Source organism: Physeter macrocephalus, chromosome 2, assembly GCF_002837175.3.
Source record: "Physeter macrocephalus isolate SW-GA chromosome 2, ASM283717v5, whole genome shotgun sequence".
In the NCBI taxonomy this organism is placed as follows: domain Eukaryota; kingdom Metazoa; phylum Chordata; class Mammalia; order Artiodactyla; family Physeteridae; genus Physeter; species Physeter macrocephalus.
Window position 1 is genome coordinate 116954834 of NC_041215.1, and position 26593 is coordinate 116981426.

The 26593-nt window shown below is 41.5% G+C and overlaps 1 protein-coding gene across 1 annotated transcript in view; it reads left to right on the forward strand.

Annotated features, from left to right (window-relative positions):
* VWC2L (von Willebrand factor C domain containing 2 like) overlaps positions 1 to 17102 on the forward strand; it is a 160163-nt gene extending 143061 nt beyond the window's left edge. The window contains exon 3 of the mRNA XM_007111235.1: positions 16954 to 17102. Within this exon, the coding sequence (XP_007111297.1) occupies positions 16954 to 17102 (149 nt within the window). The remainder of the gene's footprint in view (positions 1 to 16953) is intronic.
* Positions 17103 to 26593: the final 9491 nt, after the last annotated feature.

Genomic DNA, 26593 nt, shown 5'->3' on the forward strand with positions numbered 1-26593 from the left:
GTCTCCGCAACGGGAGAGGCCACAACAGTGAGAGGCCCGCGTACCGCAAATAAATAAATAAATAAATAAATAAGGGCATTCAAGGTAGCAAAGAATATCATTCTGATCTTTTAAAGCCCTCAGCCAGATCTTAGGAGTCTTCTTATTCCCGTTTAAAGAACTGAGAAGCCATAGTCGATATCACAATGAGGTTGCTATTTTAGTGGGCAGTTTCAGTGCCTGGAGCAGCCTCAGACTCTAGTTCGATAGGTGACCAGGGGAGAGAGAATAGTGAATGTTTTAGATGTGTTATTTGTAAAACACACAAACAAAAACACTCTGCAGTGAGAAGGAAGAGCTTTTTTTGGATGAGTGGCCACTGTTGCTGGCAGTGTAATAGTTCTCATTTCTATAAATAACTATGATTGACGCCCATTTCCTTCCGGTCTGTCAGCTCCCATAGATGTTCATTGACTTCTCTTTCCAACAGAGACCCTGTGGTTCATTCATTCACCCTCTCTCTTGCTGACTCCCACTTTTGCTAAAACTCCAAACCTACATCAGCCTAAGTGTCTGCCCACTCCTATACCAGCCCCAGGCTGTTGGAGACATCCACACAAACATTCACATGCAGAGCACAGTAAGCTCAGGGTTTCTTTCTCCGTCACTTTCAATGTTACCCATTCAGATCCCACTAGCCGGCTTTTTTTTTTTTTTTTTTTTTAAGAAGATGTTGGGGGTAGGAGTTTTATTAATTAATTAATTTATTTATTTATTTATTTTTGCTGTGTTGGGTCTTCGTCTCTGTGCGAGGGCCGTCTCCAGTTGCGGCTAGCGGGGGCCACCCTTCATCGCGGTGCACGGGCCTCTCACTATCGCGGCATCCCCTGTTGCGGAGCACAGGCTCCAGAAGCGCAGGCTCAGCAGTTGCGGCTCACGGGCCCAGCTGCTCCGCGGCATGTGGGATCCCCCCACACCAGGGCTCGAACCCGTGTCCCCCACATTAGCAGGCAGACTCTCAACCACTGCGCCACCAGGGAAGCCCCGGCTCTCTTTCACTACATGCACTGGCCCCTACTTATTCTCAGTAAATCACTTCACTCCCTCACAGCAAAATGACATAACATAATTTTAACTCCCTTCTTGGCCAACATCAAGAAACTTATCTGTCCTTATCTTCCTATCTCAGGAGAATGTTCTTTCTTGTTAAAAGGTGGATTCTGGTTGCATAAATCTAGGGTAGGGCCCGACATTGCTCATTTCTAACAAGCTCCCTGCTGATGCCTTTGCTGCTGGCCCTAAGATCACGGTACTTCGATGAACAACTCCTAGAACTCATCCCTGCCAGAACATCCAGAACTTCCTCTTCTCCGAGCCTGCAATTTTCCCTTCACTGGGGCTTTTTCCTCTAAGCACATAGATGGGCACATCTCCTGATGTTAAAAACAGCAACAATAACAAAACTCAGAAGTTGACTGAATTACTCAATTCCAGCCCAGTATGTTGTCTCTCTCGTCACTTAGCCCTACATTTCACCTTCTTTTCAAAACAAGTTTTGTTGAATGTGTAGTTTACATATTTTTGTGCACACGTCACTCTTAAACCCACTGATATCCAGCTTCATCCCCACAATGACGTGGAAATGCTTTTGCCAAGGCCATCAGGGCCTGCTGGATACTAAATTTAATGGATATGTCCAACCCTTATTTCATTTAACATCCAGCAGAACTGACTCCTTATTGAAATCTTCTTCTCCATTAACTACTCCCATCGCTATAACCATTCATTCACACACCACTCTCAGAGTTCCATTCCTCTACTCATGACGTAAATTGTTAGTTCCTTGGGGTTCTGTCAATAGTAATCTTCCCATTATTTACTCTCTCTCTTCCTAAGAAGCCACTTTCATGTATTCAATAACCATCTATATCCTGAAGACTTCTAAATTAATTGGTGCTTCCAGTTCAGATATCTCCCATGAGATCTCAAGCCAGAGATCCCACTACTTACTCTAAGCTTTCCACTTGTTATAAGCTAAAGACATTTGAAGCTCAATATGTCTACAACTGAACTCTGGACCTTCCACCTAAACTTGCCTTAGTTCCTATATTTCTTCTTTCCGTGGAAGATACCACCTGCTAGCCAGTATAAAAGCAAAAAATATGGACATCATCTTATTTCCTTTCTTTTCCGTATCACTTACATCCACATTCTATTAATTCTCCCTTTAAGATCACCCCAATTTATTCCCTCTTCTCCATTCCTACAGCCACTGGTTCCGTGCGGACCTTCCCCATTTCTTTCCTGGAGCAATTACTGCTCTTGCTTCCACCAGGCTGGGGGCCTTCCAACCCCACTTCACACAGCAGCAGGAGCAATCTGGCTGAAGCATAAGTATGGTTACAGCCCTCCACCATTTAAAAATTCTTTGGTGTCCCCACAGTGCTGTAATAGTAAAGTCCATTCTACTCAGTACAGCTTACAAGGTCTTCCAGAACCTGGCCACCGCCCTTTCTTCTCTTCCAGTTTCAGCTCCCTATTCTCCTCCTGGGACCCTAAGCTCCAACTCTACACAATTTCTTACATTTTTCCAATGGGCCATAACCCCTTCTTTGCTTATGCCACTAACTTCCCCACTCACCACCACACTGTCCTGATTCTTTACCAAAATTTTTCCCATTCACCCCTCATGATCCACTCAGTCTTTGCATCTCCAGAAAGCCGCCTCCTTCCTCTGTTTTGATTAGGTTCCCTCATACATCCTCCTGTAAAATCTTATTTCTAACTTTGTACTTGCCTCGCTCCCACTAGAGTATACCCCGTTGAGACTTGGGAATATGTCTTGTGCTCACTGTATCTCCAGGGATGTGCACAGTCTCTGGCATATAGGAAGGTTTCAACAAATGCTTTTGAATAAATGAATAAACAAACTATCCTTAATAACTGACATCTGTCCATTGGCAATTTCTGGGAAGGCAACAGATTAAGGGCTATTTTTGAGATAAGAATGGTGGTATTTGCACCTGAGATAGACCACCCTGACCTCTCTTCTCTCCACCCTCCCCACCTCTAAATGTCTCCTCTAAATTAAGAAAAAATCATTTACCCGGGCAAGAATAAAATCAAGATTTCTAGACTCCTGGGGGGGCAGGCCCTAGTCTATAATTGTATTTTATTTATTTGCTTGTTAGCGCATGAAACTATTTTCAGAGAGCTCACTAGGCTTGTCAGTAATATTTTTACCATATAAAACCTCAATCATTTTCCAACCTGGAAATAAATGTTGGTGTCTAAAGTCCATTTACATTTATGATTAAAGGCCAGGGTCCCAGCGTGTGATCTGAGTGACCGTACAAAATCTATTCTTGGAGACAAAATAACACCTGTGAGTGTCTAGGCCCAACAGCGATGCAGAGAGTTCCTTTTAAATTTCACTTTTGGAGGCTGATATGCTGCAGCAATTCAAGCTTGGGCCAAACTGATTGTTTTTCTGGCTTAAATTTCATTGTGGACCTCAAGAAAAAGAACAGGAAGAGTTGGCAAATGTACAGCCTTTAAACAAAACTGCCTTAACTTGAGGGGATTCCCTTAATATTGCTTCTTATAAATTTGTTTATTTTCTTAAGAAAAGAAACTGTTTCCCATTTCACAGGAATTCAGTACGTAAAGTATCACACACAGGGTCTGCTTCGAGCTAAAGTTCTCAAAACAGCGACATCTTTTTTATGTAAATTCCTTGTGTATTTGGGTACCAAAGCCAAAGTATAGAATGGGAGCTGGAATAACAGAGCTCAGAAACCGATATTCATTTTCCATTAACACTCCAATTCTGTCAGCAAAACTAGCGTATTCTAATCTTGGGCCAGGAATCCATACCAGGAGGACTTCCAGTAAATACAAAACAGTCTAGTGATTTTCAAAATCTATGACTTCACTTCCCTTGTTCTCCAGTTTAACTCCTCATCTACAATTTCCACTGCTCTCTTGTTAATATTTCCCATTCCTTTGCTCCTACCATCTCATGCCTGTCAAAACCCCAAAGCTGGAGAATAGCTAACCACTTAATATCCAGGGTACACTACCTACTAACTATTCTCGGTACTTTATGTGTATTAACTCATTTAATAATCTCAACAATCCTATCAGATGTGTACTCTTGTTATTCCCAGTTCACAGATGAGGAAATGGAGAGTAAGTGACTCGCCCAAGGTCACGAGGCTATTCAATGATGCTCTCTGCCTGGGGCGCTCTTCCACAATATTGCTGAGCTCCAGTGGGAAGGTCACAGGAGCAGTCAAATGGGTACCACTGCAAATTATAGTCAGCATCCTCACCTGGAGCCTCACCCTGTTCGACAATTCCATTATGCTTCCCCAGGCTGCTTTTTCATTCCTGGAATGACTATGTCAACCCTCTCTTTTCCTCATCTTCTCCCTTCACTCTCAGCAGATTAGTGTCCCTCCTACTTCCCAGAGAAAATAGAAATTATCAGAAAGAAACTCCTGTAGCTTCCTATTGCCTATTACAATGGAAGAAGTTCCCCCTCTCCCAACTGAGAACACAGAATCCCATGCCCTACTGCTTTCTCAGGGACTCTGTTCTGTCAATTATCTTCCCCCAACATCCCACCTTTTTACATTCAACTCTTCTTTCCCCCTGAGGCTCTCTCACCAGCATTTAAACATATTTCTCTCTCTCTCATCTTAAATATCCCCCCTCAACTCTGGCCTCATTCAGCTACTGACCAGGCTTTCTTTATGTCCACCCCTCCCTCAGCCTTCTGGCTTTTGCCTTTACTACTCCACAGAAAGTGCTCTTGTGAGTCACCAATAAACCTCTCTCAGCCCATATCTCATTGGCCATCTCAGCTGCATTCAACACTGCTGTCACTGCCCCTTACCAGAAACATTTCCCTTCCTTTGCTTTTCTGACGCCATGTACTGCTAATTTTTTCTCCTTCCCCTTTGGAGACTTCATTTCAGTCACCTTAGTTGGCTCCAACTGTCCCATCTGCTGTCCTAGGCCTGTCCTGTTCTTTCTTCTTGCCCTACACCAAAAGCTCCAGGGACCCCTCATCCACTCCCCTGGCTTCAATTACAACTCGTTTGCCAGGGACACCCAACTCTTCCTGGCAGCTCAGTCAATTCTATTCTGCTACTCATCTCCACCTAGATGACTCGTGTGCATAAATTCAATGTTCCTAACACTAACTGCATTCTCTTTCCTCCAAATCCTGCTCCTTCATCAGCGTCCCATATCCTTGCTTGCATCAGGAACTTAAGGAGCATCTTCTACCTCATTCCACACGTTCGCTCCACCACCAAATCATGTTGATTCAATCTAAATGCTGCTCACATCCATTCACTTCTCTCCATTCCCATGGCCACCACCCTAGTCTAGGCCACACTTACCTTTGCCTGGACTAATGTAAGAACTGATTCAATTGGTCTACTTTCTGCAACAGGGCCCTCACCCCTGCCCCAGCTCATTATTTACATTGAAGCCAGAATAATCTAGTTAAAAAGTAAATCTGATGATGGCATGGTTTCAATGGCCCTCTAGAAGCAATCCAAAACTCCAAATATAGTTTTTTTTAAATACTAAGAAATTGCTCATACTTATGTCTCTGCTTTTATCTTTGGTTCCCACTTCCACTGGCTCTCTACTCTGTAGTACCTTAAACGCTTCCCTAAGAGACAAGCTTTTGTTGCACTTAGGAGATGTTCACATGTAGCTCCTTTGACCCCTCCCTCTCATTATCATCTATCACCTCCTCAAGGCACCCTTCTCTGACTTCTAGACCAAATTAAATCCCCTTAATGTATTTACTATTTTTTACAAATTTTATCCCATTGTTATTTATATTATCTACTTTTGCCACATCCATACAGGAAGGAAATATGCCCGCCTACTAAACGTTATATTTCTAGACTAGAAATATTCCTAGACTAGACTCAGTATACAGTTTGTGAACCATTTATTTTTACTAATCTTGTCCTCATTTCTGTGCCAGTTATTAGCTATCTACAGGCATTGTTAGATGAACATTAAAGAAAATGTCATTTTGTTTCTTAATTTACCCATGGCATGTCTAATAATTCATGACCATGAAAATCATGGAAAGGTCAATAGGGCACCTTTGGTCATGTGATCCACTAATGAAATAACCTGCTCATCACCTATTTTTTTTTTTTTCAGTTGCAAGATACTTTGTGTCTTTGAACAGAGAAAAAGAAAATGGAAAGTTTTCTGTTTCATCTCTGTTATGAAGTATGCTGTGTGGATATTGTGTATGTGTGTGTGTGTTGGTACCCACTTTTTGACAAGCATACCCCACGTCCCATGCCTCTCCCCCACAGTGAGGACGCTACTTCCATTCTAGTACATTCACTCAAGCATTTCAAGGAAATGAAAATAAGTTTGCAATTTTTTCATCAATGAGGTAGGCAGTTTTAAAGATGATACTAAATTCGCTGTCAGAGATAGAAACTTTGTTGCTTAAAGAAATTCTATCTTTTATATGAAAGTTAGATAAAACTGAGTAGTACAATCTTTTCTAACCTGTTTCTATCCCAAAGATAAATATATATTATTTTCTTTCCAGTGATAACCAACTTGGTTTTGGAAAGTGAGGTCATTAAAGCATCCAAAATGGTTTCAAATGCCAAGTTTCACACATGACTCTGATTCTCAAAGCTATCGTGTGGATAAAAATCACACTTATCAAAGAAACACAATAATGACAGCTCAGAGGCCAATGCTGAAACTTGAAAGTAACTGAACCACTTAACCACCATTTTCTTGCTCAGAGTTTCTCCTCAGGAATGACTCACTGCTAAACGCCTATGTAGCATGCTGAATTCACTGCCATTGGGATAAGCTTAGTCTATTTTGAGGCATCTTCTAAAACTCAAACTAACCACGCTATCTTCTACAGCTTTTATCCAAGCTCTGCCTTATCCTAAAGCAAATTTTAGCCTGCATCAAAATCAGCTAGAATGTTTATTAAAACACAGAAACACAGATCTTGGACCCCATACCCCCAGTTTCTGATCAGTAGGTGTCTGGTGGAGCTGAAGAACTTGCATTTCAAAGATATTCTCAGTGATACTATTGATCAAGGGTGCATGTTTTGAGAACCCCTGTCTTAAAGTTATGCCCTTTTCCACAATACCTAGCATTCCTTCCTCCCAAATTATGTAAAAATTAGTTTCCTCTTGGCCATTCCTAACACCTCTTCATCCTTTTGTAATTCCTTAAGGCCAGTACTGTCCCATAGAAATATCATGTGAGACACACACTGAGTTTTAAATTCTCTAAACTTAGTTTCAAATTTAAGTAAATTTTCTAAAATTCAATTTTCTAAATTAGCCACATTGGAAAGTAAAATGATGAAATTAATTTTACTGATACATTTTATTTAACCCAATATATCCAAAATATCATCACCCAACACATACTTAACATAAAAAATATTAATGAGTGATTTTACTCCTTTTCCCTTACGTTCAAAGACTTACTAATTCCTTGAAGTCTGATGTCTGTTTTTGACATTTACAGAGCATCTCATTTTGGACTAGCCATATCTCAAGTGCTCTATAGGCATATATGGCTAGTGGCTGCTATCATGGACAGCAGTGCCATAGAACTTTAGAGTCAAGAAAACTGGGGCATTGAGGGCTCTTCATGGTCTGCCCACTTCTATGACTTTCACTACATTTTCTCAGTTTTAAGATGTACCTGATTGTCAGACACATTATCGATTTAACAGATTTTACGGAAAAAAAGGAACAATTACAGCATTAAATGTACACATTGATTTTAAAGTGCATGTCAGTCTAAAACTTCTCTTTATTTTTATACATAGAACCAAATACCTCACGATGCACTTGTTTTCCTCCTGCTACTTGCCCTATCCCGATCTCCTCCCCCATCAGCAATCCCTTCCTCCAGCAAGATAATCCACGTTAACAACTTAGTATTTGTGCTTCTTTATTTTTCCTGCATCCTCATATAATTCTATACAAATGTACACACAGAAGTTTGTCTATATTTGTTTTATTAAAATAGGATATTATACCCACTTCTCTGCATAATTCCTTTCTTATTCAATAATAACTCATGAAAATCCCTGCAAGTCAGCTAGAGGTTATAGTTCATTCTTTTTCATGGCTACAGAAGAGTCTATGAAGTGGAGTACCATATTTCATTCATTATTTCTGTTATTGCTGGGCATTTACACCTTATCCTTTTTCTAAGCACTAAGAAAATGCTATAGAAAAGCAGAAACCTTTAGATAGATAGGTAGATAAATTATCAACCCATAGATAGCTATCATTGCCTACTCTCTCTTTAAATTAGCTTGCAGGGACTTCCCTGGTGGCGCAGTGGTTAAGAATCTGCCTGCCAACGCAGGGGACGTGAGTTCCATCCCCGGTCCAGGAAGACCCCACGTGACGTGGAGCAACAAAGCCCGTGCACCACCACTACTGAGCCTGCACTCTAGAGCCCACGCGCCACAACTACTCAGCCCGCATGCTGCAACTACTGAAGCTGGTGCACCTAGAGCCCGTGCTCCGCAACAAGAGAAGCCACCGCAATGAGAAGCTGCGCACCACAACGAAGAGTAGCTCCCACTCGCCACAACTAGAGAAAGCCCGCGCGCAGCAACGAAGACCCAACGCAGCCAAAAATAAATAAATTTAACAAAAAAAATTTAAAAATAGATAGATAAATAAATTAGCTTGCAATCTCTTTGTTAGCCTTTACCTTAGACATTCTCCCACCATATCTGGGCTCTTTCTTCCCAACAAATGAAACCAGTTGTCTGTACCATCCAAGCAGATCATTTTAAATCAATTTCCTAATGAATTCTTCCACAGTCAACAACTGGTTCAGATTAATATATCTCCCCTTAACTCTCCCCAGTCATGCTCTCTCTATTCAGCTGTTCTCTTCAACTGTCTGGCTTCCTGGTAAATAGTAAACAAAGCTGGGGAAAATCCACATAGGAATGATTTTTTTGTTGTACATCCACTCACTTTGCAAAAAATATTGGTTGACATTAACCATATTAATTTCTTCACTGATATTTTAAAATTAAAAAAAGAAACACAGACTAGGAATCAAAGGTCCTGGAATCCATAAGCTACCCAAAGTAGCACAGATGGTAACTCAAGTAATAATAATAATGAGAATGATAAATAGCAACAACTAACATTTATTGTTAGTTCATGATAGGCATTGTTCTAAGTACTTGACATATGTTAATTCATTTGCTTCTTCAAAATCTCCATAAGGTAAATACTCTTATTATTTTAATATTATTCCCACTTTATGGCTGAGGACACTGAGATGATACCTCCAGTAAATGGCAAAAGGAGGACTGAAATGTAGACAGTATGACTCCAGAGTTCTATCTGCTCACCTCGAAATAAAGCGCCTCACCTGGGAAATAAGTAATAAATCACCTCACCTCCCCTCTGTTTGAAACTCAGTGCCCTCAGCTGTAAAATGGGTAGAGTAATACCAGCTCTTCCTACCTTTAGGATCGCTGAGAAGAAACATGAAAAACACTGAAAGCTCTAACAAGGGGAGGTCATCTGGTTTAAGGTTGGAAAATTGGGCTGAAACTATTTCATCATTTGAAGCAAAAACTAACCAGATAGTGTTTTATACAACAGCAAACCAAGCCATTTTCTGACCACACATATCCTTGTGAAGGTGAGACTGGACTTACAGGGCCAGCTAATGCAGACTGTGAATGACGCCAGATTCTCACAGCGGCTGATTTGCCTGGAATTAGGAAAAAAGCAGCCAACCTTTACCTCTATTGTGTAGCCTGACCGTGTCCTTCCTCTCTCCGCTCCAGTCTTCGGACTTTGTTTAATAGGAGCACCATGCTATAAATCTTACATACTTAAGGGCCAAAAAACTCTCCAGAGCCCTCACACTGAAATTTGTGTAGGAGTTCAGCACTACTGAATTTTCGAATAAAATGATTAACAGGCACCTCTAGGGCAGCCTCTGAGAAAACAATCCTTCCTGACTTGCCACCTTAATCCGAGGAAGCTTTTTGTTCTCAGGTTTAATAAAATAGTTGGAAAGTAACGTAGGGATGAGGGTCTAGAAGCAGGTAGAGAGCAGCACCCCATTCTCCAGTCTGCAAGCTCCCGTGAGCAACCGGAATCTCATCTCTGCTCTCTGTCCAGGCCTAACTAGGCCACTGGAATGTGCTACTGGGGAGGTTTCAGTCACTTAGTTCAATTTTCACAGCAATCAGCTCTAATTACTGGTTGCTAGAAACATTTTCTCCAAGATTTTAATAGTCAGAAATGGGTTCACCTGATCAGAAGCCTACTTGCTTTATGGTAACACAATAACATCTGTCAAACTTCCTGAAGCAGAGAATTAAAATCAGTTAAAAGGATGAACGTAATCCAGTCCAATTCAATCCCAGACTGATGGCTACAAGCCTCCTATTTGCTGAAACAATGATTTAGATGCCCTGCCAAATAAATATAGGATGTTTATAGCCTAACACAATAAGAATCTGCCTCATTTATGCAGCAGGAAGATCGTTTACAGCCAATTTCTAAAAGACACCAAGCATCAGTAATAAATTTTCAAATCAAGGCCAGAAATTGCAATACTCAAAAAAGGCCTGTCAGGCAATATGAAATGGTTGTCAGAAGGAGGGTTTTCAGGGACGCCATATACCAGTTTATAATCCAGAAGTGCCTATAAAATGGTCATGACCAGCCTGGCTTTCCAAGTCTCTGGGAAGGAGGAGGCTTGGCTGTAAAGGAGATTTGGGGCAACAAGAACAGGGCATCTCCTACTGAGAGATCTCAGCGCCAGCCTGGTGGCCTTTGGAGACGATCGCTGGAGCCACATCTTTTCTCAGCTACATCTGCTTCTTGGGAGAAATTCCTGCTTTGCACTTGTGGAGAAGAGGCTGAATAATGCTGCTGGAGGGGCTCAATTCTCTGACCCACAGGGACTGTGTAGCCAGACCTTCCCTTTACTTACACGTGTGCATGCCCACACGCACATACACACACACACTTAAACAGGAATTTAAACATCCTAACCTTTTCCCTCTAATCCATCCCACACCATCCCAGGTGCTATTAAAACTTGCAGGAAATGAAAAGTAGCTCTACTCACAGGAAGATTGACTTCTGGGACGGAGCCTAGAAAAATGGCTCTGGGTCCCAGCTCAATCACTCACTAGCTGTGTGACTTTGAGAAAGTCATTGACACTTCCGTGTCTCATTGTCTGACCTATAATACACAGCAAATAGCAGCTCGTGTGAGGAGGAAATAAGGTGGTGCGTGAAAATTCCTAAAAAGAACTCCCAAGGTGTTCACTGAATTCATTGCTGCCAACTGGATCTGGATCTCACCTGAGCTTCCTACGAGAGCAAGCTGGGGAGTCAGGAACAGGAAAGGGTACCATTCTGGCTGACATTTGGAGTGACAGGACACATAAAAAAAGCCTCTCCTCGAGGAAAGTAGTCAGAATAAGACGGTTGGTATTTAAGCTCTCCCATTACCTAGCTCTCTGCCTTTTATCAAGTCCCTTAATCTCTCTGAGCTTTACTTTCCTCATGTATACAATGGGATTCATGATGACACCTTACAGCATAACGGTGAATATGAAACAAGAAAACATACACGAACATGTTCTGTAAACTCTAACGAATGTTCCATCCCTGGGTCTAGGCCCTCAACTACACTGTCTTGTTTATTTTCTTCATAGCTCAGAATGACTTGAAACGTCCTGTTTGTTTTTCTACTGTTTGTCTGATTCACCCCACTAGAATGTCAACTCCCCGAAGGCAGGGACTCTGTCTTAACAGCCGTATCACTCGTGCTTAGAGTGGTCTTTTTCTGAATATTTGTTACCTGATTGCTAGACAAGCACACTGGCGGTCAGCCCCAGAGAAAAAATTTTGAAGCAGATGAAATCTGCCCTCATTGACCCCTCTCCCCATCCATCTTAGCATCAGAAATGAACAACTGCCTCCTTCCTGTGACTGGGGAATCCTCTATGGACGAAGAAAGTCTCTCTCTCCCTAGAGAAGCTACAAATGCCAGGTACCCACGTCCCAGCCTCCCTTGCAGCTAGGGTGCAGGAATTTGACTGGGTTCTGTCCCCAGGCTCACCCGCTGCACACTTTCCACTGAAAGCTAGTGACTTCAAGAAGAACTACACAATCCTCATCCTGGCAAGAGTGGTCAGGGAGCTAGCTCTGCTGACGGTCCTCATAGCAGCATCCAGGGTCCTGGGTTGGGAATATTGATGGAGCAGGCTGCTATACCTGCACCCAAGGTGTGTCTTCACTGGGTCATATCTGTGGCATGATATTGGCCCTTGTTCCTGATTGTATTACCTCCAAGTGTGGTTCTTCGGGCTATTCTGGATATTCTCTAGATACAACTTTAATTAGTGCTTTTATGCTTGACTTATCCAGGACTGGTTTGTTGCTTGACTGATAGGATCCTCCAATTTCCCAAACAGCCCAGTATCTCCATCAGATTAAAAGTGACCCTGGTCCCCTAAGAGACTCCAGCTAAACTGTCTTCCTAGCAATTACCTGCTCCCCCCAACAACCCTTTGCCTTTTCCCAGATGAAACTGCACGTTTCCTGGTGCTTTTTCCCTTAGGACCTTACTTTCTATAAGGGGTAATCTGATCAGTTAATTCAAGCCGATGTGCTAATTGCTGATGCTAATTTAATATTACCCCAGCATTTTAGCAGATACTTTTAATGCCTCAGAGCAAAGGAGAAAGGAATCACACAGTGGCCAGGGCCTGTGAGGATTCTACTCTTTGTCCGCAATCTCCAAGGTCCTACCTCCATTGAGACATCATGGACAGTCCCAAGATGGGCACATTGTGGACCAATCACATGGTGACCCTGGTGCAGTTTATGGAATCAGTCTTTACTTCACGATTATTGACGTGCCTGCATATACACAGATGCTATGTGTGCACATACATACACACACACACGAACCCCTACCTAAATACTTCATTGGCTTCCCATTGCTTTTAGAATGAGAAGCAAAATCTTTAACATTCCCAGTAATGTCCTGAATCCTGAGCCCTAACCTAGTGATATAAATGATTATATCATTTGGCTCTCAGGTGGGGAGAGGGGCAGTTAAAATCCTGATTTGTAGCATTTGCTGATTTTAGTGGCATAAATACTTCCCAAATGTTAATTTCAAGCTACCAAAATAATATCAACAAGGTTATAAAATTCCTGAATATTTAATAATGGCTCTCTCAAGCCAACAGGAGCCTCCAGCTCCAGAACACCACTGTTTTTCCAGTCACTTCTCAGTACACTTATCATTCTAAATCCACTGGCCTTTCAACTTCCAACTTCCTCAATGGGTCAAATATTTCTAGATTACTAGGGCTAGGCCTGATATATATGTAAGGCTGGATCTATAAGTTCAGAAAATAATTTTGCTTCCAATATATAACTAGCTAGTTCATACTATTTCATTCAGTTAAGCAAACACATACTGAGTTTTTAATATTTGCAAGACACAGTATTAGGCCTGGACCATCAGAAATAACAGATACTCCATTCCTGTTTTCAAGGAACTGACGATTTCAATCTACCTGACAGATGAGTGAGACCTCCTGTGTTCTGAAAGATCTCTGAGAGAGAAGGCCTCACCACACTATTGGCAACTGCCACACTCAATCCTCAGTTCGCTGAGTAATTTGTGTGTGTGCTTCTAATTCCTGGAGAATCGATGCATCTCCATTTCCTCTTATTCTGGGTGTCAGAAGAAAGAACATTTGGTCACCATTCTTCACAAAATAAGCCTTCACTCCCTGAGAGTTATTGAGTTATACCTTTGTCTTCTCTTTCTAGATTAAATAATTCCAATCCCTTTAACCTTTTCTCAGAGGTCCTATTTGCCAGCCTTGAGTTTAATCATTTTCACTGCACCCTCTGGAGTCTCTCCAAGCCTTCAGCATTAAAATTTGTTGCTTTTGCCATTGAGCTCACTCTTCTAAGCAACTTATTGTTTCACGTAAACCGAGACAAAAGGAAAGCAGCCCCCAAATAAAAGGAAGAGAGTAGAGAGAAGGACAGATTTCCTATGTAAGGAATTCACGTAGGACACTCACACGCTGAAAGCAAATAGCATTTATTGTCAGCACTATTAAGGAAAAAGGGCCAAGACCAAAAGAATTTCTAAATAGTGCCAACCATTTTGCTTGACAATTATCTAAATTACTTTTAAGCAGATAAGGCTACTAACAAGCAAATTTGGGGCTTGCTTTAGTTACACCTGAAGTTCTCAGACGGGTGCTTATAAAATTACTGTTAATGAGATCAAACAGGAGTTTTTGATTCTGTACAATACCTCTGGCTGCCAAGTAGACTGTCCAGAGGTTACTATGTTATTTACAGGCAGCGCCTTTGACTGGTCAATCCTGGCAAAGTGCAAAGGACCTTCCATTTCATTCTGTCAATCAATAGAAACTAATATTTCCTGAGCTGAGAGTGCAGGAATTCTAAATGAGTTTTACGAAATGATGTACAGAGGCTGATCAAATACATGCTGATCACTGTATGGTACCAACATATGCCAAAAGGGGCAGATATGAAAACCAGAGCTCTAGTAAAAACCCTCTTCAAGATAAGCATGATGACTTAGAAATCTCTTTTTACCAAATCCCTCCCTGCCTTTTTCTCTTATTGTTCCACTGAGATGAACCTGCCCCCTGTGACCAGTGGTGTGTCACACACACACACAAAGAGAGAAAAAGAGAGAGAAAAGCAGGGGGTGGGGAGAGAGGGGCAGAAAGAGGGAGACAGAGGAGAGAGAGTGTGTGAAGATTCTACTGACACATTTCCAAATGCTTTCAAGAAGCTGGGAAAACTCTTTCTGGGTAACAGTCTACCTGTTCTGTTTCAGGGACTTCTTTGTTTTGGAGCCACTGTTTAGAAAAAAATAAATTATTTTCCCATCTGGAAAAGTTTAAAGTATACAATTTTCTCCGTATCCAACCAAAGAAAACAGTTGGTTGGATATGGAGAAGTGCAAAGAGAGAAACTATTGCTTTCTCTGGGCTAGTTCTGGGAAAACAGTAGTTAGTGTTCATCTAGTTCAATTTCTGAAGCTAGTATGGCTGCGGTGAGACCCTGTCTGGCTGAGAACCAATAGGGCTGAGAGAGGTCTGTCAACAGCAGCCATGGGAGAACCAGCTACGTTCTGAAAAAGACTCCTTGCCAAGTTCTCTAATAACAGAACAAATTCATGATTTGGTGCGGAATTTTCTCAGGGAGGTGTAGACCCAAAGACAGTTCAGTCTATCAAACAATGACTTAAACGCTAAGACTTATGGAATTGATATAGCAATCCTTAAATAATCGGCAATTAAGATGGCCAAGAGCTTATAACCACAGCATCTTAAGAAGAAGCACCTCCTGGGCGAAAGAAGACAGTTCACTAAGCTGTTTAATTTATCCGTGTGGACCCATTATATCCCTCCTATTCTTGCTGGCTCTTCACGCCCCGGCACACGCCCCAGGTGTCTGTCCACCTGAGTGAAGGAAAGGCATAGTTACGCAAACGCAGTTGGTAAATAAATGCACAGTTGAGCTCCCGGGGGTTCTGAAACGATGGTGATTAAAGCTGTAGCATATTGAATAGTTGTGTGTTGAGAAATCGACACTGTAAAGTAATAATTACCATTTTTAGAAAGGCAAGATTCCAATTATGACGTGAACTACAAATCACCCCGATTTCATTTATTTCATGGTAAAGATAGTCTCGTAAATTCTTATCAAGTGGTAAGCAAATGAAAGTAGGGCACTGATGTCAATGTATGTTGCCATGTTACTTTGTAGTGGTAATGGCAAGTGGCCAATAATGTTGGATGAATAAATCACTAGTAGACACAACTCAGTGCTCCCTCTCTTTATCTAAATACGTACCTCAGAGACTTATACCAAATCGTTTCTAAGAAACAGCAATTTGCATCACTCCGCTATAATCCACTGCACCTTGGGAAGCAATCTATATCCCATTTGAATTTGAGAAATAATATCACCAATACCGAACATGAGCATTTCTACATCGGGAAGGTTAAAAGAAAACAAAAACCAAAGGGGGGAAGAAAACAGAGAAAATAAAAGGAAAGTAAGGAAAAGGGAGAAAGACAAGAAGTAAAAAACAGATTGGTGAATTTTAAGAAACATCCATCTTTAAAGAACAAGTGCCATTTTCAGTAAAGCTTTTCTGAATCTGAAAAAGTAAAATAAAATTCCTGCTGACTTTCAAAAGCCAAACCTTTGGGTCATTCTTTAAAAAAATAGATAGCCAGCAGATTAAAGGAACTCCATTTACAAAAATCAAATGAACCTCTAACAAAGCTTGTTTGGGACATGAATAAATCATCTGGTCATGAATTATTCATTGTTATCAAGAAACAAGCTGGGATTCCAGGAACTGGGCTTAGGGAAGTGCTAAAACCAGGGAGGGAGTGAGTTCATTGTCTCAAACCCACCATGGGAAGGGAGAGGACAGGCCACAGTGTACTGACAAGTGATGCTGACCACGCTAGATGGTTTCAGGGGACACTTTGGCAGCATTTACACCCCAGAGCATAAAGCAAATAGAGTTCAATCCTTACCTTACTTTAGAAAATTGCATGTACTTAGTAACAGACCATAAGACATTTTGAGCATTGGATCTTTTTTCTTTTGAATGGGCGACATAATGGGGAATATGAGCTGCACGCAAAAGACAGTGGGAGTTAAAAGTTTGCATTTAAGGGAGAACACTAGAAAATTCCTTAAAGATACACTGTTAGGAGGGGTCTGACTTACTCGTTCATGGCTTTGGGGGTTGGATTCTTTTTATTGGGGTCGGGAAGAAAGAAAGGGAGCCTCTCAGACTTAATCAACTAATCAGCCTATGTATGTGTTCCAGGTCCAAACTGCTTTGCAGGAACTACAATCATTCCGGCTGGCATTGAAGTGAAAGTGGATGAATGTAACATCTGTCACTGTCACAACGGGGACTGGTGGAAGCCTGCTCAGTGTTCAAAACGCGAATGCCAAGGCAAGCAGACTGTGTAGAACAGATTCCCACCGATGACAAGCTCTTAGGAGAGAATGCTATGGCTTCTACACTGCACATGTTTAAAACAAGAGAAAACAAACGAACTCCTGCCAGCTACAACAGGGTCACCAGCAAAACCTTTTAGGGTTGACAAAAGTGAATATTTTACTAAGAGGAAATTTCTCTTTCTTGCTTGCTATATAAAATATATATAGCATATAGCTATCAAAACTGCTTTTGTAATTATCCATGCTTGATGGTGACCTGACAACTGGATTTCTGGAACAAAAAGAAAGAAATAGCCTTGTACAGGTTTCTTCTCTGGTGACACCTCTGGCCTGCCAGCTCACCATCTACTGACTTTCTCCATTTTTACTCTTCTGTAAACCTGGCATTTTTCTCTTGGAGTGATTTATTTTTTCCTCTTTAGAGTCTAAGGGGCCAGGTTTGACTGCACAGTAAGGTTTTGAATTGTGTCAGATAAGCTTCAGTAAAGCAGTGTCAGGAGTGAGGACCCTCCTGATTAGGAAGGTGCAAAATCATCCAAGCAATCACTCCCCTCGAGTGAATCTTGCCCTGCAGGGTCAGAAGAGAGAGGTGCACATAGATGGACCCACTGCTGGGCTGGGTGGGGAACTGGAGCTCAGTGCATTATGCAGGGACTCACAATTTGATTCTTACAAACCACACATTTCATTCACAAAATTTTGAAACTGCCAATCAAAAACTAATATGTGAAGAATGCCGCGAGCTTGACTAAAGAATCCAAAGGGAGACGGGTATTCAAAATTGCAGCATCAATCACCAGACTTTCTCATGATGCTGAATTTAAGTTCGGCTTATAACGAAACACACTACACCCACTCTCTCACCTGGCGCGATAAATACCAGAACCAGGGTGCATAGTCCCCACTGTGAATCTGAATCCTTCCGAACACGTCTGGCTTTTGAGTTCAGATTTGGCTGAAAGCCAGTCATATTTTGACAACCAAAAAGCAGTTTTTCCTGGTTCGGGACTGTGTTTGCCATGTTACAGTAACGACCGCTCAGCCCTCTGTCTAAAACATAGATTCAGGACACTCTTTCCACCTCAAGTGCTGATTTAAAGATTAGGGTAGAGTGAGTCTTGCACAATACAATTCCATTTGTTGAACATTTTTTTAAATGTATATATTAGACAGTGAACAATTAAAATGAACCTTTGAAGAGTCTCAAGGTTGCCCTGGTAATGCTGCTAGTATAGGAACAGAAAAAATAAAATACACAGGGTATCTGATGCCACCTCTATTCAAGTGCAAATTTAACAATTCTGAAACCACATGGCATAGCTGGTCACTTATTCCACTCTCCTGTCTTGAAAACCCTGGCACAGATCTGGTAGGGTCCTTGAGGAGCCTTGAAGGTTGTCTGCGTTACCAGTGCTCTTTCCTTTTCGGCTCCCACTCCTACCTGGGCTTGGCCATAGCTCCAGTGGAGTTGCCGCATGCCTGTACAAGGTTTCTCAACCTCGGCGCTATTGACATTTGGAGCCAGACAATTAATTGTCATTGGGAGCTGTCCTGTGCATTTTTAGGATGTTTAGCAGCATTCTTGGCTTCTATCCGCTAAATGGCAAGAGCAGTATCCTAACTGTAATAAGAGAATGTCTCTGGACATTGCCAAATGTCCCCAGGGTGTGTGGAAGGGGGCAGAATTTCACCTGGTTGAGAACCATTGGTCTAGAATGATCAGTACAGAGTGGTTTTCTACCGGGGGGGAAGTATCAGGCAAGGTCTGGCTGAGGCTGTGGCTTTGGTGAGCCTCTGAGCCCTTGCGGACAGGCACGATCAGCAGCCCCGAGGGGACGGGTCAGTCTCCTCCAAAGGGAGCGATGCTTCACCACCGCACGTCCACCCTCAGGACACACATCTCTTTAGTCTCATCAACTGGGTTTTCCTTTAAAATCGTCAAGCCTCTCCTCCCTGGAAGCTCCTCCCGTCATCAAGAAAGAGTTGTCATTTCCAAAATTACTGTGTTGACCCGTCGGACCCGACACTTCTCACACACACTGTGCTTGTGTTCTGATACCAATAGTCAGGCTGGCGCCATCCGAGGGAGAACATCAAGCCGCCTTCCCTTAGAACACCAATTCGCAGCAAGGGTGGTGCTTTTCAGTTGCCACCCTGGATACATCATAAAGACAGTCATGAATCATTCATGAACAATTCTGCATGATTTATTCCTGCACTTCAAAGTAAAGGCACTCCACACTTCAGCTTGTTTCTAGACAGAGATGTATTACAGAGCTTTCTTTGCCCTGAGGTTGCCTCCTGCCAGCCTCAAAAATCTTCACTCTTGGAAAGAAATAATAATAATAAATGACAGGAATAAGGTTTGAAACCCAGAAAACATCATTAATAGAGCCATGTTTCATAGTACCCTATCTATTTTTAAGGAGTTACTATGTCCTTTGTAGAAAACAGAAGGCGAGAACAACTTGGAAGCCAGGGTACAGAAATTTTGCATCAAAGGCTGGGCACCGTGAGAGTCACAACAAGAATTTTCGAGAATGGAGTATAATACCCATCAAGAGACTCTCTTCAGAGAGTTTGTAGAATGAAGGCTGCTCAGCAGCCTCTGTTACCAGCCAGAGAGAGGGATTATTTTATTGTTGCCCTTGGATTTTTTTTTTTCCCTCTCAGAGTCTCACTACAAGCTGTTTCCTTTAAGACTTTGTAGCACTGACATTTTTCCCCCTTTAGGGAGAGATGAGCCTATACTGTGACAGAATTTCTCATAAGCTGATAAACACTTTACAACTTCCTTCTACCCAGGTCCCTGAGAAATCCTTTCCAAACTCTGAACAACACAGTTCTGGTTTCATCTGTTGTTGTTGTTGTTTTCTTTTGAAAGCTTTGTCTGCAGCTACCCCATCACCACTACCCTCCTACATCTCCTCCACCTTTGGTTCTTGGCTTTAACTACAGCTCTCTTTAAATAAGGGATCACCATCCTGATTGACAGCTGATGCCTGTTAAAAAAATGATTCAGTTTCTAAAATCTTTGAAAAATGGTGTGCCTGAAACTAGTGAGAAAAAATAAACAACACTAAACGCTCAACTGTAAAAAGGGGATTCTAGCAACAATATTTGATGTGTAAAAGAATATATTATTAAAAAACTATTTTGTTAAATATAAAGTGTGTTAACCAGCAAACACGGTTTGTGGTATATTTTCCTTCCTAAATTTTTCCCTTCTCCCTACTCTTCATTTAATGACTAATTCTAAGTGACTTCTGTCATCTGAAAATACATGTGTTGTTAGAGCTATATTCAGTTAGAATTAGGCATCAGCTTTAGCGTTTGTCTGAGTACATTTTCATTTTTCATAATAGAAGGCAAGGCTGATTTAGGGATCAGAGAGGAACTCAAACCAGCAGTGAGAGGGTAAGTGATAGAAAAAATATTTCCCTGACCCAGATCCATGCACACTACTAATGATAATCTGTAATTTTTGAGGGCTTACTCTGTGGCAGGCCCTGTGCTTTGCACTGAACCTTTTCTATTCAATCCACACAGCACAGCTACGAGGCAGGGACTCTTATTATGTCTGCTTTGCTGTTGAGGAAACCAGAATACGAAGAGGTTAAATGCTTTGCCCAAGGTCACAGGATCTTAAAGTGGCAATGCAGAAATTTTTTACTGTAGAAGTTTTCAATCACACACAAAAATTGAGAAGATTGTATAAGCAACCTCCATTTACCCATTGCCAAGATGCAACAGTTCTCAAGGTTCTGCATAATACTTCATCTATTTTTTCCCTTGAGTATTTTAAAGCAAATATCAGGCATATCATTTCATTCCTACATCATCAAAGAGAGTAATCATCTCTGAAAAAAGGGATAGTTTTTACCAAACCTAACAAAATTAATAATTTCTTAATATCATCAGTATCCAGCTTCTATTCAAATTTCTTAGATTTTTCTAAACTACAGGGCAGGAGGGGTGTTTGCATGATCCAAAGCAAACCATCTGTAACATTGCATTTGGTCGTTATGCCTCCTAAGTCCACAGTAGGGATGTGAACCCTGCCAAGAGACGGCTGTGAACTCTGACAGACTCCTGGGTCTGTTGTTGTTATCAGAGGGTTGTGTTGGGGAAAATCACTCTTTTAAAGTCCATGTTAAACTCCTTCCTAGACTCTAAGTAGGGCAAGCAGTAGGCAAGAGGCTTTCTACCAATACGGCAACAAAGCCCCAGACCGAGAACCATTTCCAATGACCAGCACCTAGAGGACGTCGCCTTTTATACGTGTGTAAGCTTTCCTTATGGAGTAAGGGCAAACTGTTATTCTCCTTCTCCTTGAGACAAACATACTGCCTAACAGAGTAAAGCTGAACAATACTCTACAAATTGCCATCATCTACTGCGTTGTTGGAGGAAGAAAGAAAAAAGCCAACCACTAAGAAAACATCAGCATGGCATCCCCTGTACACGGATACACACCCCCGGCTCCACCAACATTTTCTTAAAACAAGATTAGACTATCGTGTTCTTCAGTTTCCCATCCATCCAACTCTCTTTCCCTATGCCCCTTGCAAAGGATTGTTTACCGTTCATTTCTGATTCAACTTTCATGGAAGGGCACTTCAAAGCATAGTAGAGAAAGCTGTGAACTGAGACAGTCCTGGGTTTGTTGTTATTTCAGGGTTTACGTTGGTACTACTACTCTTTTAAAGAAAGGTACCTTCATGATTTTGAAGGACAAATGCTATCTCTGAGTTGGCAACCTTACCTATACTTTCTTACCCTGTTTATAAGGGATTTATACCTCCAACTGGGGGGATAGTCTTATCAGTGAGCCTCAAGCTGTACTGTCTGGTATGAACACCTGATTCACCCCGATCAACATTAGAGACCCAGAAGGCGTACTGTTCTTTTGATGAGCTAGTGCCTTAGTGCCTCTCACAGAATAAGAGTTAAATACATTGAGTTAAAGGAACTTCTTGAATTTTAAGGATTCAAAATTTGTTTTATATGCCAAACATTTTCAGTTGTGGTAATGACTTAACGGTTTTCTCTTTAAATTTGAAAATCTTGAACTCATAGCTCTTTGAAGCCCAAACTCCAATTTAATTTATCCCAGGGCTTACCTTACTCCCTGGCTTTGAGTAGGGGTCCTTTTTAAAAAGCTGTATTTTTAAAATTAATTTTCAGTTTTAAAGCCTTTCAAATGAATAGCTATGTGAGGTGGGGGAGGAATTCGGATATAAAGTTCAGTTATTCAGCTACCACGTCTTGAGCCCCTTCTGTGCATAAGATACTATATTGGCTACCTTACAAGAGATAATGACTTACATTCATCAGCTCAACCATTCTGATAACTATCATGAAATCATGAACTAGCATTCCCATTTTTCAGACTGGAACAGTGAGATTCAGAGAAGTTCAGTCATTTTCACAAGCTCACCCAATTTTACATCAGGGCTGTAAGTATTAAACAGAATGCTACCCATAAAATAGCTTAGAATAGAGCCTGGCACATAAGGAGAGTCTATTATGTGTCAGCTATCATTATGAGGTTATGGTATGATAAAAGAAATCTCATGGATTAGGTAACCCTAGGTTTGGATCATGAAGCTTGAGTAAAAGACAGGCAGGAATTTGGGGTTTGCTATTGGCATATTTAAAAAGAAATAGTATCTTTGGAGTGTGACAAGCAGTCAGGTGTGATCTGAGTGTGAAGCTGAAGATGGTGGGACATGGTGAAAGATGTGTCCAGGAAGGAAACCTAGTTGTCGGGTGATGGAAAATCATGCTCAGAAAATTGGACTTGGTTTTTGTTGATACTGTGGATTAATTAACATCAAAAAGAGGGTGACACAGCCACATGTAAGTCTTAGAATAACAATTCTGACAGCAGAGTGAAGGACGGGATGGGGTCTAGTGAGAGAGAGGTGGGGACACTAAGGAGAAGCAATTACAAGAGTCCAGGAAGGAATAATGAGGATCTGATCTGGTAGTGGCGACACACGAACAGACTGGCTGGGACAAGACTTCACGGAGCAACAAATGGGATTCAAGAATTAAAATAGCCCACATTTCTAGTTAGGTGATTAGAAGGATATTGATGCTAATAACAGCCACCAAAAGCATGGAGCTCATGCTTTCTTTGGGGGAGGCATACACCCCACGTTAGACTTCACGCTGAAGATGCTGATAATACCAAGGTATTTAGGATTAACCTCAGATACGCTTGTCTACAGGGCAGCCCACTCTGTTTCTATTTGCCAATTCTTTTTTCATCCTGGTTTGAATAATTGCAATTTGAAGAGCCAAAGTCCTCCACTGGTCATACATGTTTTCATAGTATTCTTAAAATGAAAGTCAAGGTTGGCATCGAAAGAACAACAGAATTCTTTACTAATTTGTGGTAAATATTAATCTCACACCATGGTGAAATAATTTCTTTTGCATAGTGTGATACAAACTGCTTATAAACTTCCAACACCTCTCTCTGTTCATGCCCCTTCAGAATATAAATGTCAGTTTTATTTTTACATTATCATTCACCAGGGTTTTGGAAATTCAAAAAGAAAGAACTTTTTCAACCATCTGCTGTAGCCTTCTTTTTTTTTTTTTCTTTCAGAACACACAGGATTAGGTGACAAATTAGGTCCTGGGAGAGCCTTTTGATCTGAGATTTCCAAGGATATCCACACTGTTCCCATTACATTTTTCTTGGCCTTTGTTTGTTTTGGGGTTTCATTCACTTTTTAATTAATCACAACATTGGGTCAGCTAGACCCATTAACTGCATTTCTCATTTAGACCTTTCAGAGATGCAGTTGCAATTTAATTTGTTGACCCATGATCAATAGCAATTAATAGCATCTCTTTAATCTTGTTGAAAGGTCTGTCTCCAGCTCCCAGGAGCTGGAGACCATCTCCAGGGAAAGGTAGGCACACCCACAGGTGATTTAGCTTCTAGGCAATAGCTGCCCTCACCCACCTACTCTTCTCATGACTTAGTGGCCATTTCAGAAGTCACTGCTCTCTGGGGCCCTTTCAATTATCGCAGAAAAGTTTATCCAGACTCTCTTATCTGATTCCTCCACTGCAAATTCATTATGCAAACAAACTCTGAGAAAAAGACTATAGAGTCACTTTTTAATTCAGAAAAATAGATTTGACTTTTTAAAGTGCATTATGTTAATAAAGTAAATGCTCAAGTTTCCTGGTTCTTCTCCATGTTGCCTTGTGGCTAACCCAATCACTGCATCCAGACTTTTCCTTTGATTTGTCATATTCAATAAAGTTTATTCAATTATTCAATAAATAATGTTCCAGCTAGGAAACTAGGCACTGGGGTTAAAACTAAATGAGGCAGGGCTTCACTGGTGGTGCAGTGGTTAAGAATCTGCCTGCCAATGCAGGAGACACGGGTTCGAGCCCTGGTCCGGGAAGATCCCACATGCCGCGGGGCAACTAAGCTCATGCACCACAACTACTGAGCCTGCGCTCTAGAGCCCGTGAGCCACAACCTGTGTGCCACGACTACTGAGCCCGTGTGCCTACAGCCCGTGCCCCGCAACGAGAAGCCACCACAATGAGAAGCCCGCACACCACAACGAAGAGTAGCCCCCGCTCACCGCAACTAGAGAAAGCCTGTGAGCAGCAGCAAAGACCCAATGCAGCCAAAAATAAAAAATAAGTAAATAATTAATTTAAAAAAAAACTAAATGAGGCATTTTTTTTCCTGCTCTCAAGGAGCTTACAGTCTGGTGGGGCAAATTAGCTAGGCAAGTCCACAATGACAGAGAGGGGCGTGCTGTGCTCCAAGTATGAACAGGTATACTGGGAATATTTGCACAAGGCAAGGCATCATCCCAGGCCTGTGGGAAGGCTTCCTGGGAGATGGAATGTGCAAAATAAGTTTTAAAAGAGGAAGAGACTAGACAAAAGAATGAGGAAGTATCCAATGCCCTCGTGTAGTATTGATATATAAGGTGAACGTTCTACTGATACAGCTCAGACCATGTAACTGCCCCCCTGTTGCTAATAATGAACTCCATCCAAATCAGTAAATATGTGCCTGACACTAAACCAAGGACTCTGAGCAAATAAATAAACGTCACCTTCCTATTGTGAAGGAATCACTTACTTATCTTGGTGCCATCTGTCCTTTGCTCTATAGTCAGCTTACTGACCAGTGAAATTCACTGTCCTCTACCCAACCGGGGTACCAAGTACACTGCCTTTTATCAAAACTTGTCCTTGCATCTCAGTAGGAATTTGGGTAATGCTATCCTTCCATCGTATTTACATTCTTGGCTTAACCTATTGACTTGTCCTACCTGGTACCAGCCTCAACTGTGGAATAGAAGACTGCGGCCCCCGTTAAAGCATCAGAAAGCAAGCAGGAGACATACTGGTGAGCAAGGAGCCCTTCCCAAATGTTCAGAAGTGACAATCTAAGGATGACCGCGTACTCTATAAACTCATAAGACTAGTCTTGAAACCAACTGTCAATAAGTTTCCTGGGTTAAAATTTTACAGAGATAATTAAAAAGATGCTAGGCAACATCTTATAGAGAAGATTTGCGGTTACTGGATATATAAATATAAGGCATACGATTTCTAAACTGCAAGTAGAAAATGTCTAAGGTGCATATGTGTATCTGTAACTATGTGTTAATAGTACAGGACTGTATATCGATAGAAATGTAAAAAGCTATAGACATTACGGTGGACTGATGGCTGTGTCATTAAGATCGCATACTTGCTATGTCTCCAAAAAGCTAGAACATTCTCCCACTTTTGTGCCTAACAATTGCAGGCTTGTTTAGCCTACAGTAATTCTTATCCCACCTTTGCCTTGCTGTGAAGCATTTCATTAGTTCTGCTTGTTCATAGATTTAATTTTCCATCCCTAATCATTTGTGTCTCATGTGGTACATTGATTTCAGAGGGAGGTTGAACACGAGCAAAGGAGAGTTGCAGAGGGGAATGAAAATCAAGTTGCGTAGAACCTAAAATCATTGCAGTGACAATGAGATATACATATAAAAAAGAAAAGCTTCTTATTAAATGTGTAAAATATTAACATAAACATATAGTTGGGTTTTTGTTTGATTGCTTTTTTGGGGTTGTTTTTTGTTTGTTTTTTTTTTTGCACTAGGCAGTCATTTTTTCTGCTCAAGAGGACATATCTTCCATTTATCTGCTCTGTTTACTATCTCTTGTGATCCTGCAGGGCATTACTGCTAAAAGATGAACAGAGAAGGACTCCCCTGAGTATCCAGATATGCAGGGGATACCTGCGTGAGGTCAGAGGAGAATGTTCTCCAAGCTGCTTCACTTGTTTACATAAAGCATGCTCCTATCCTGTTGGCTGGGCTGGATGCCACTTTGGGTTCCTCCAGAGAACTCAGCAATGTTCCAGGAGGTTCTCACCACTCAACTGCCTGTTTCTCAGCCTGACAAGTATTCTGACCTCAGGAATGTTGACTTTAATTGCCTGAGTTTGC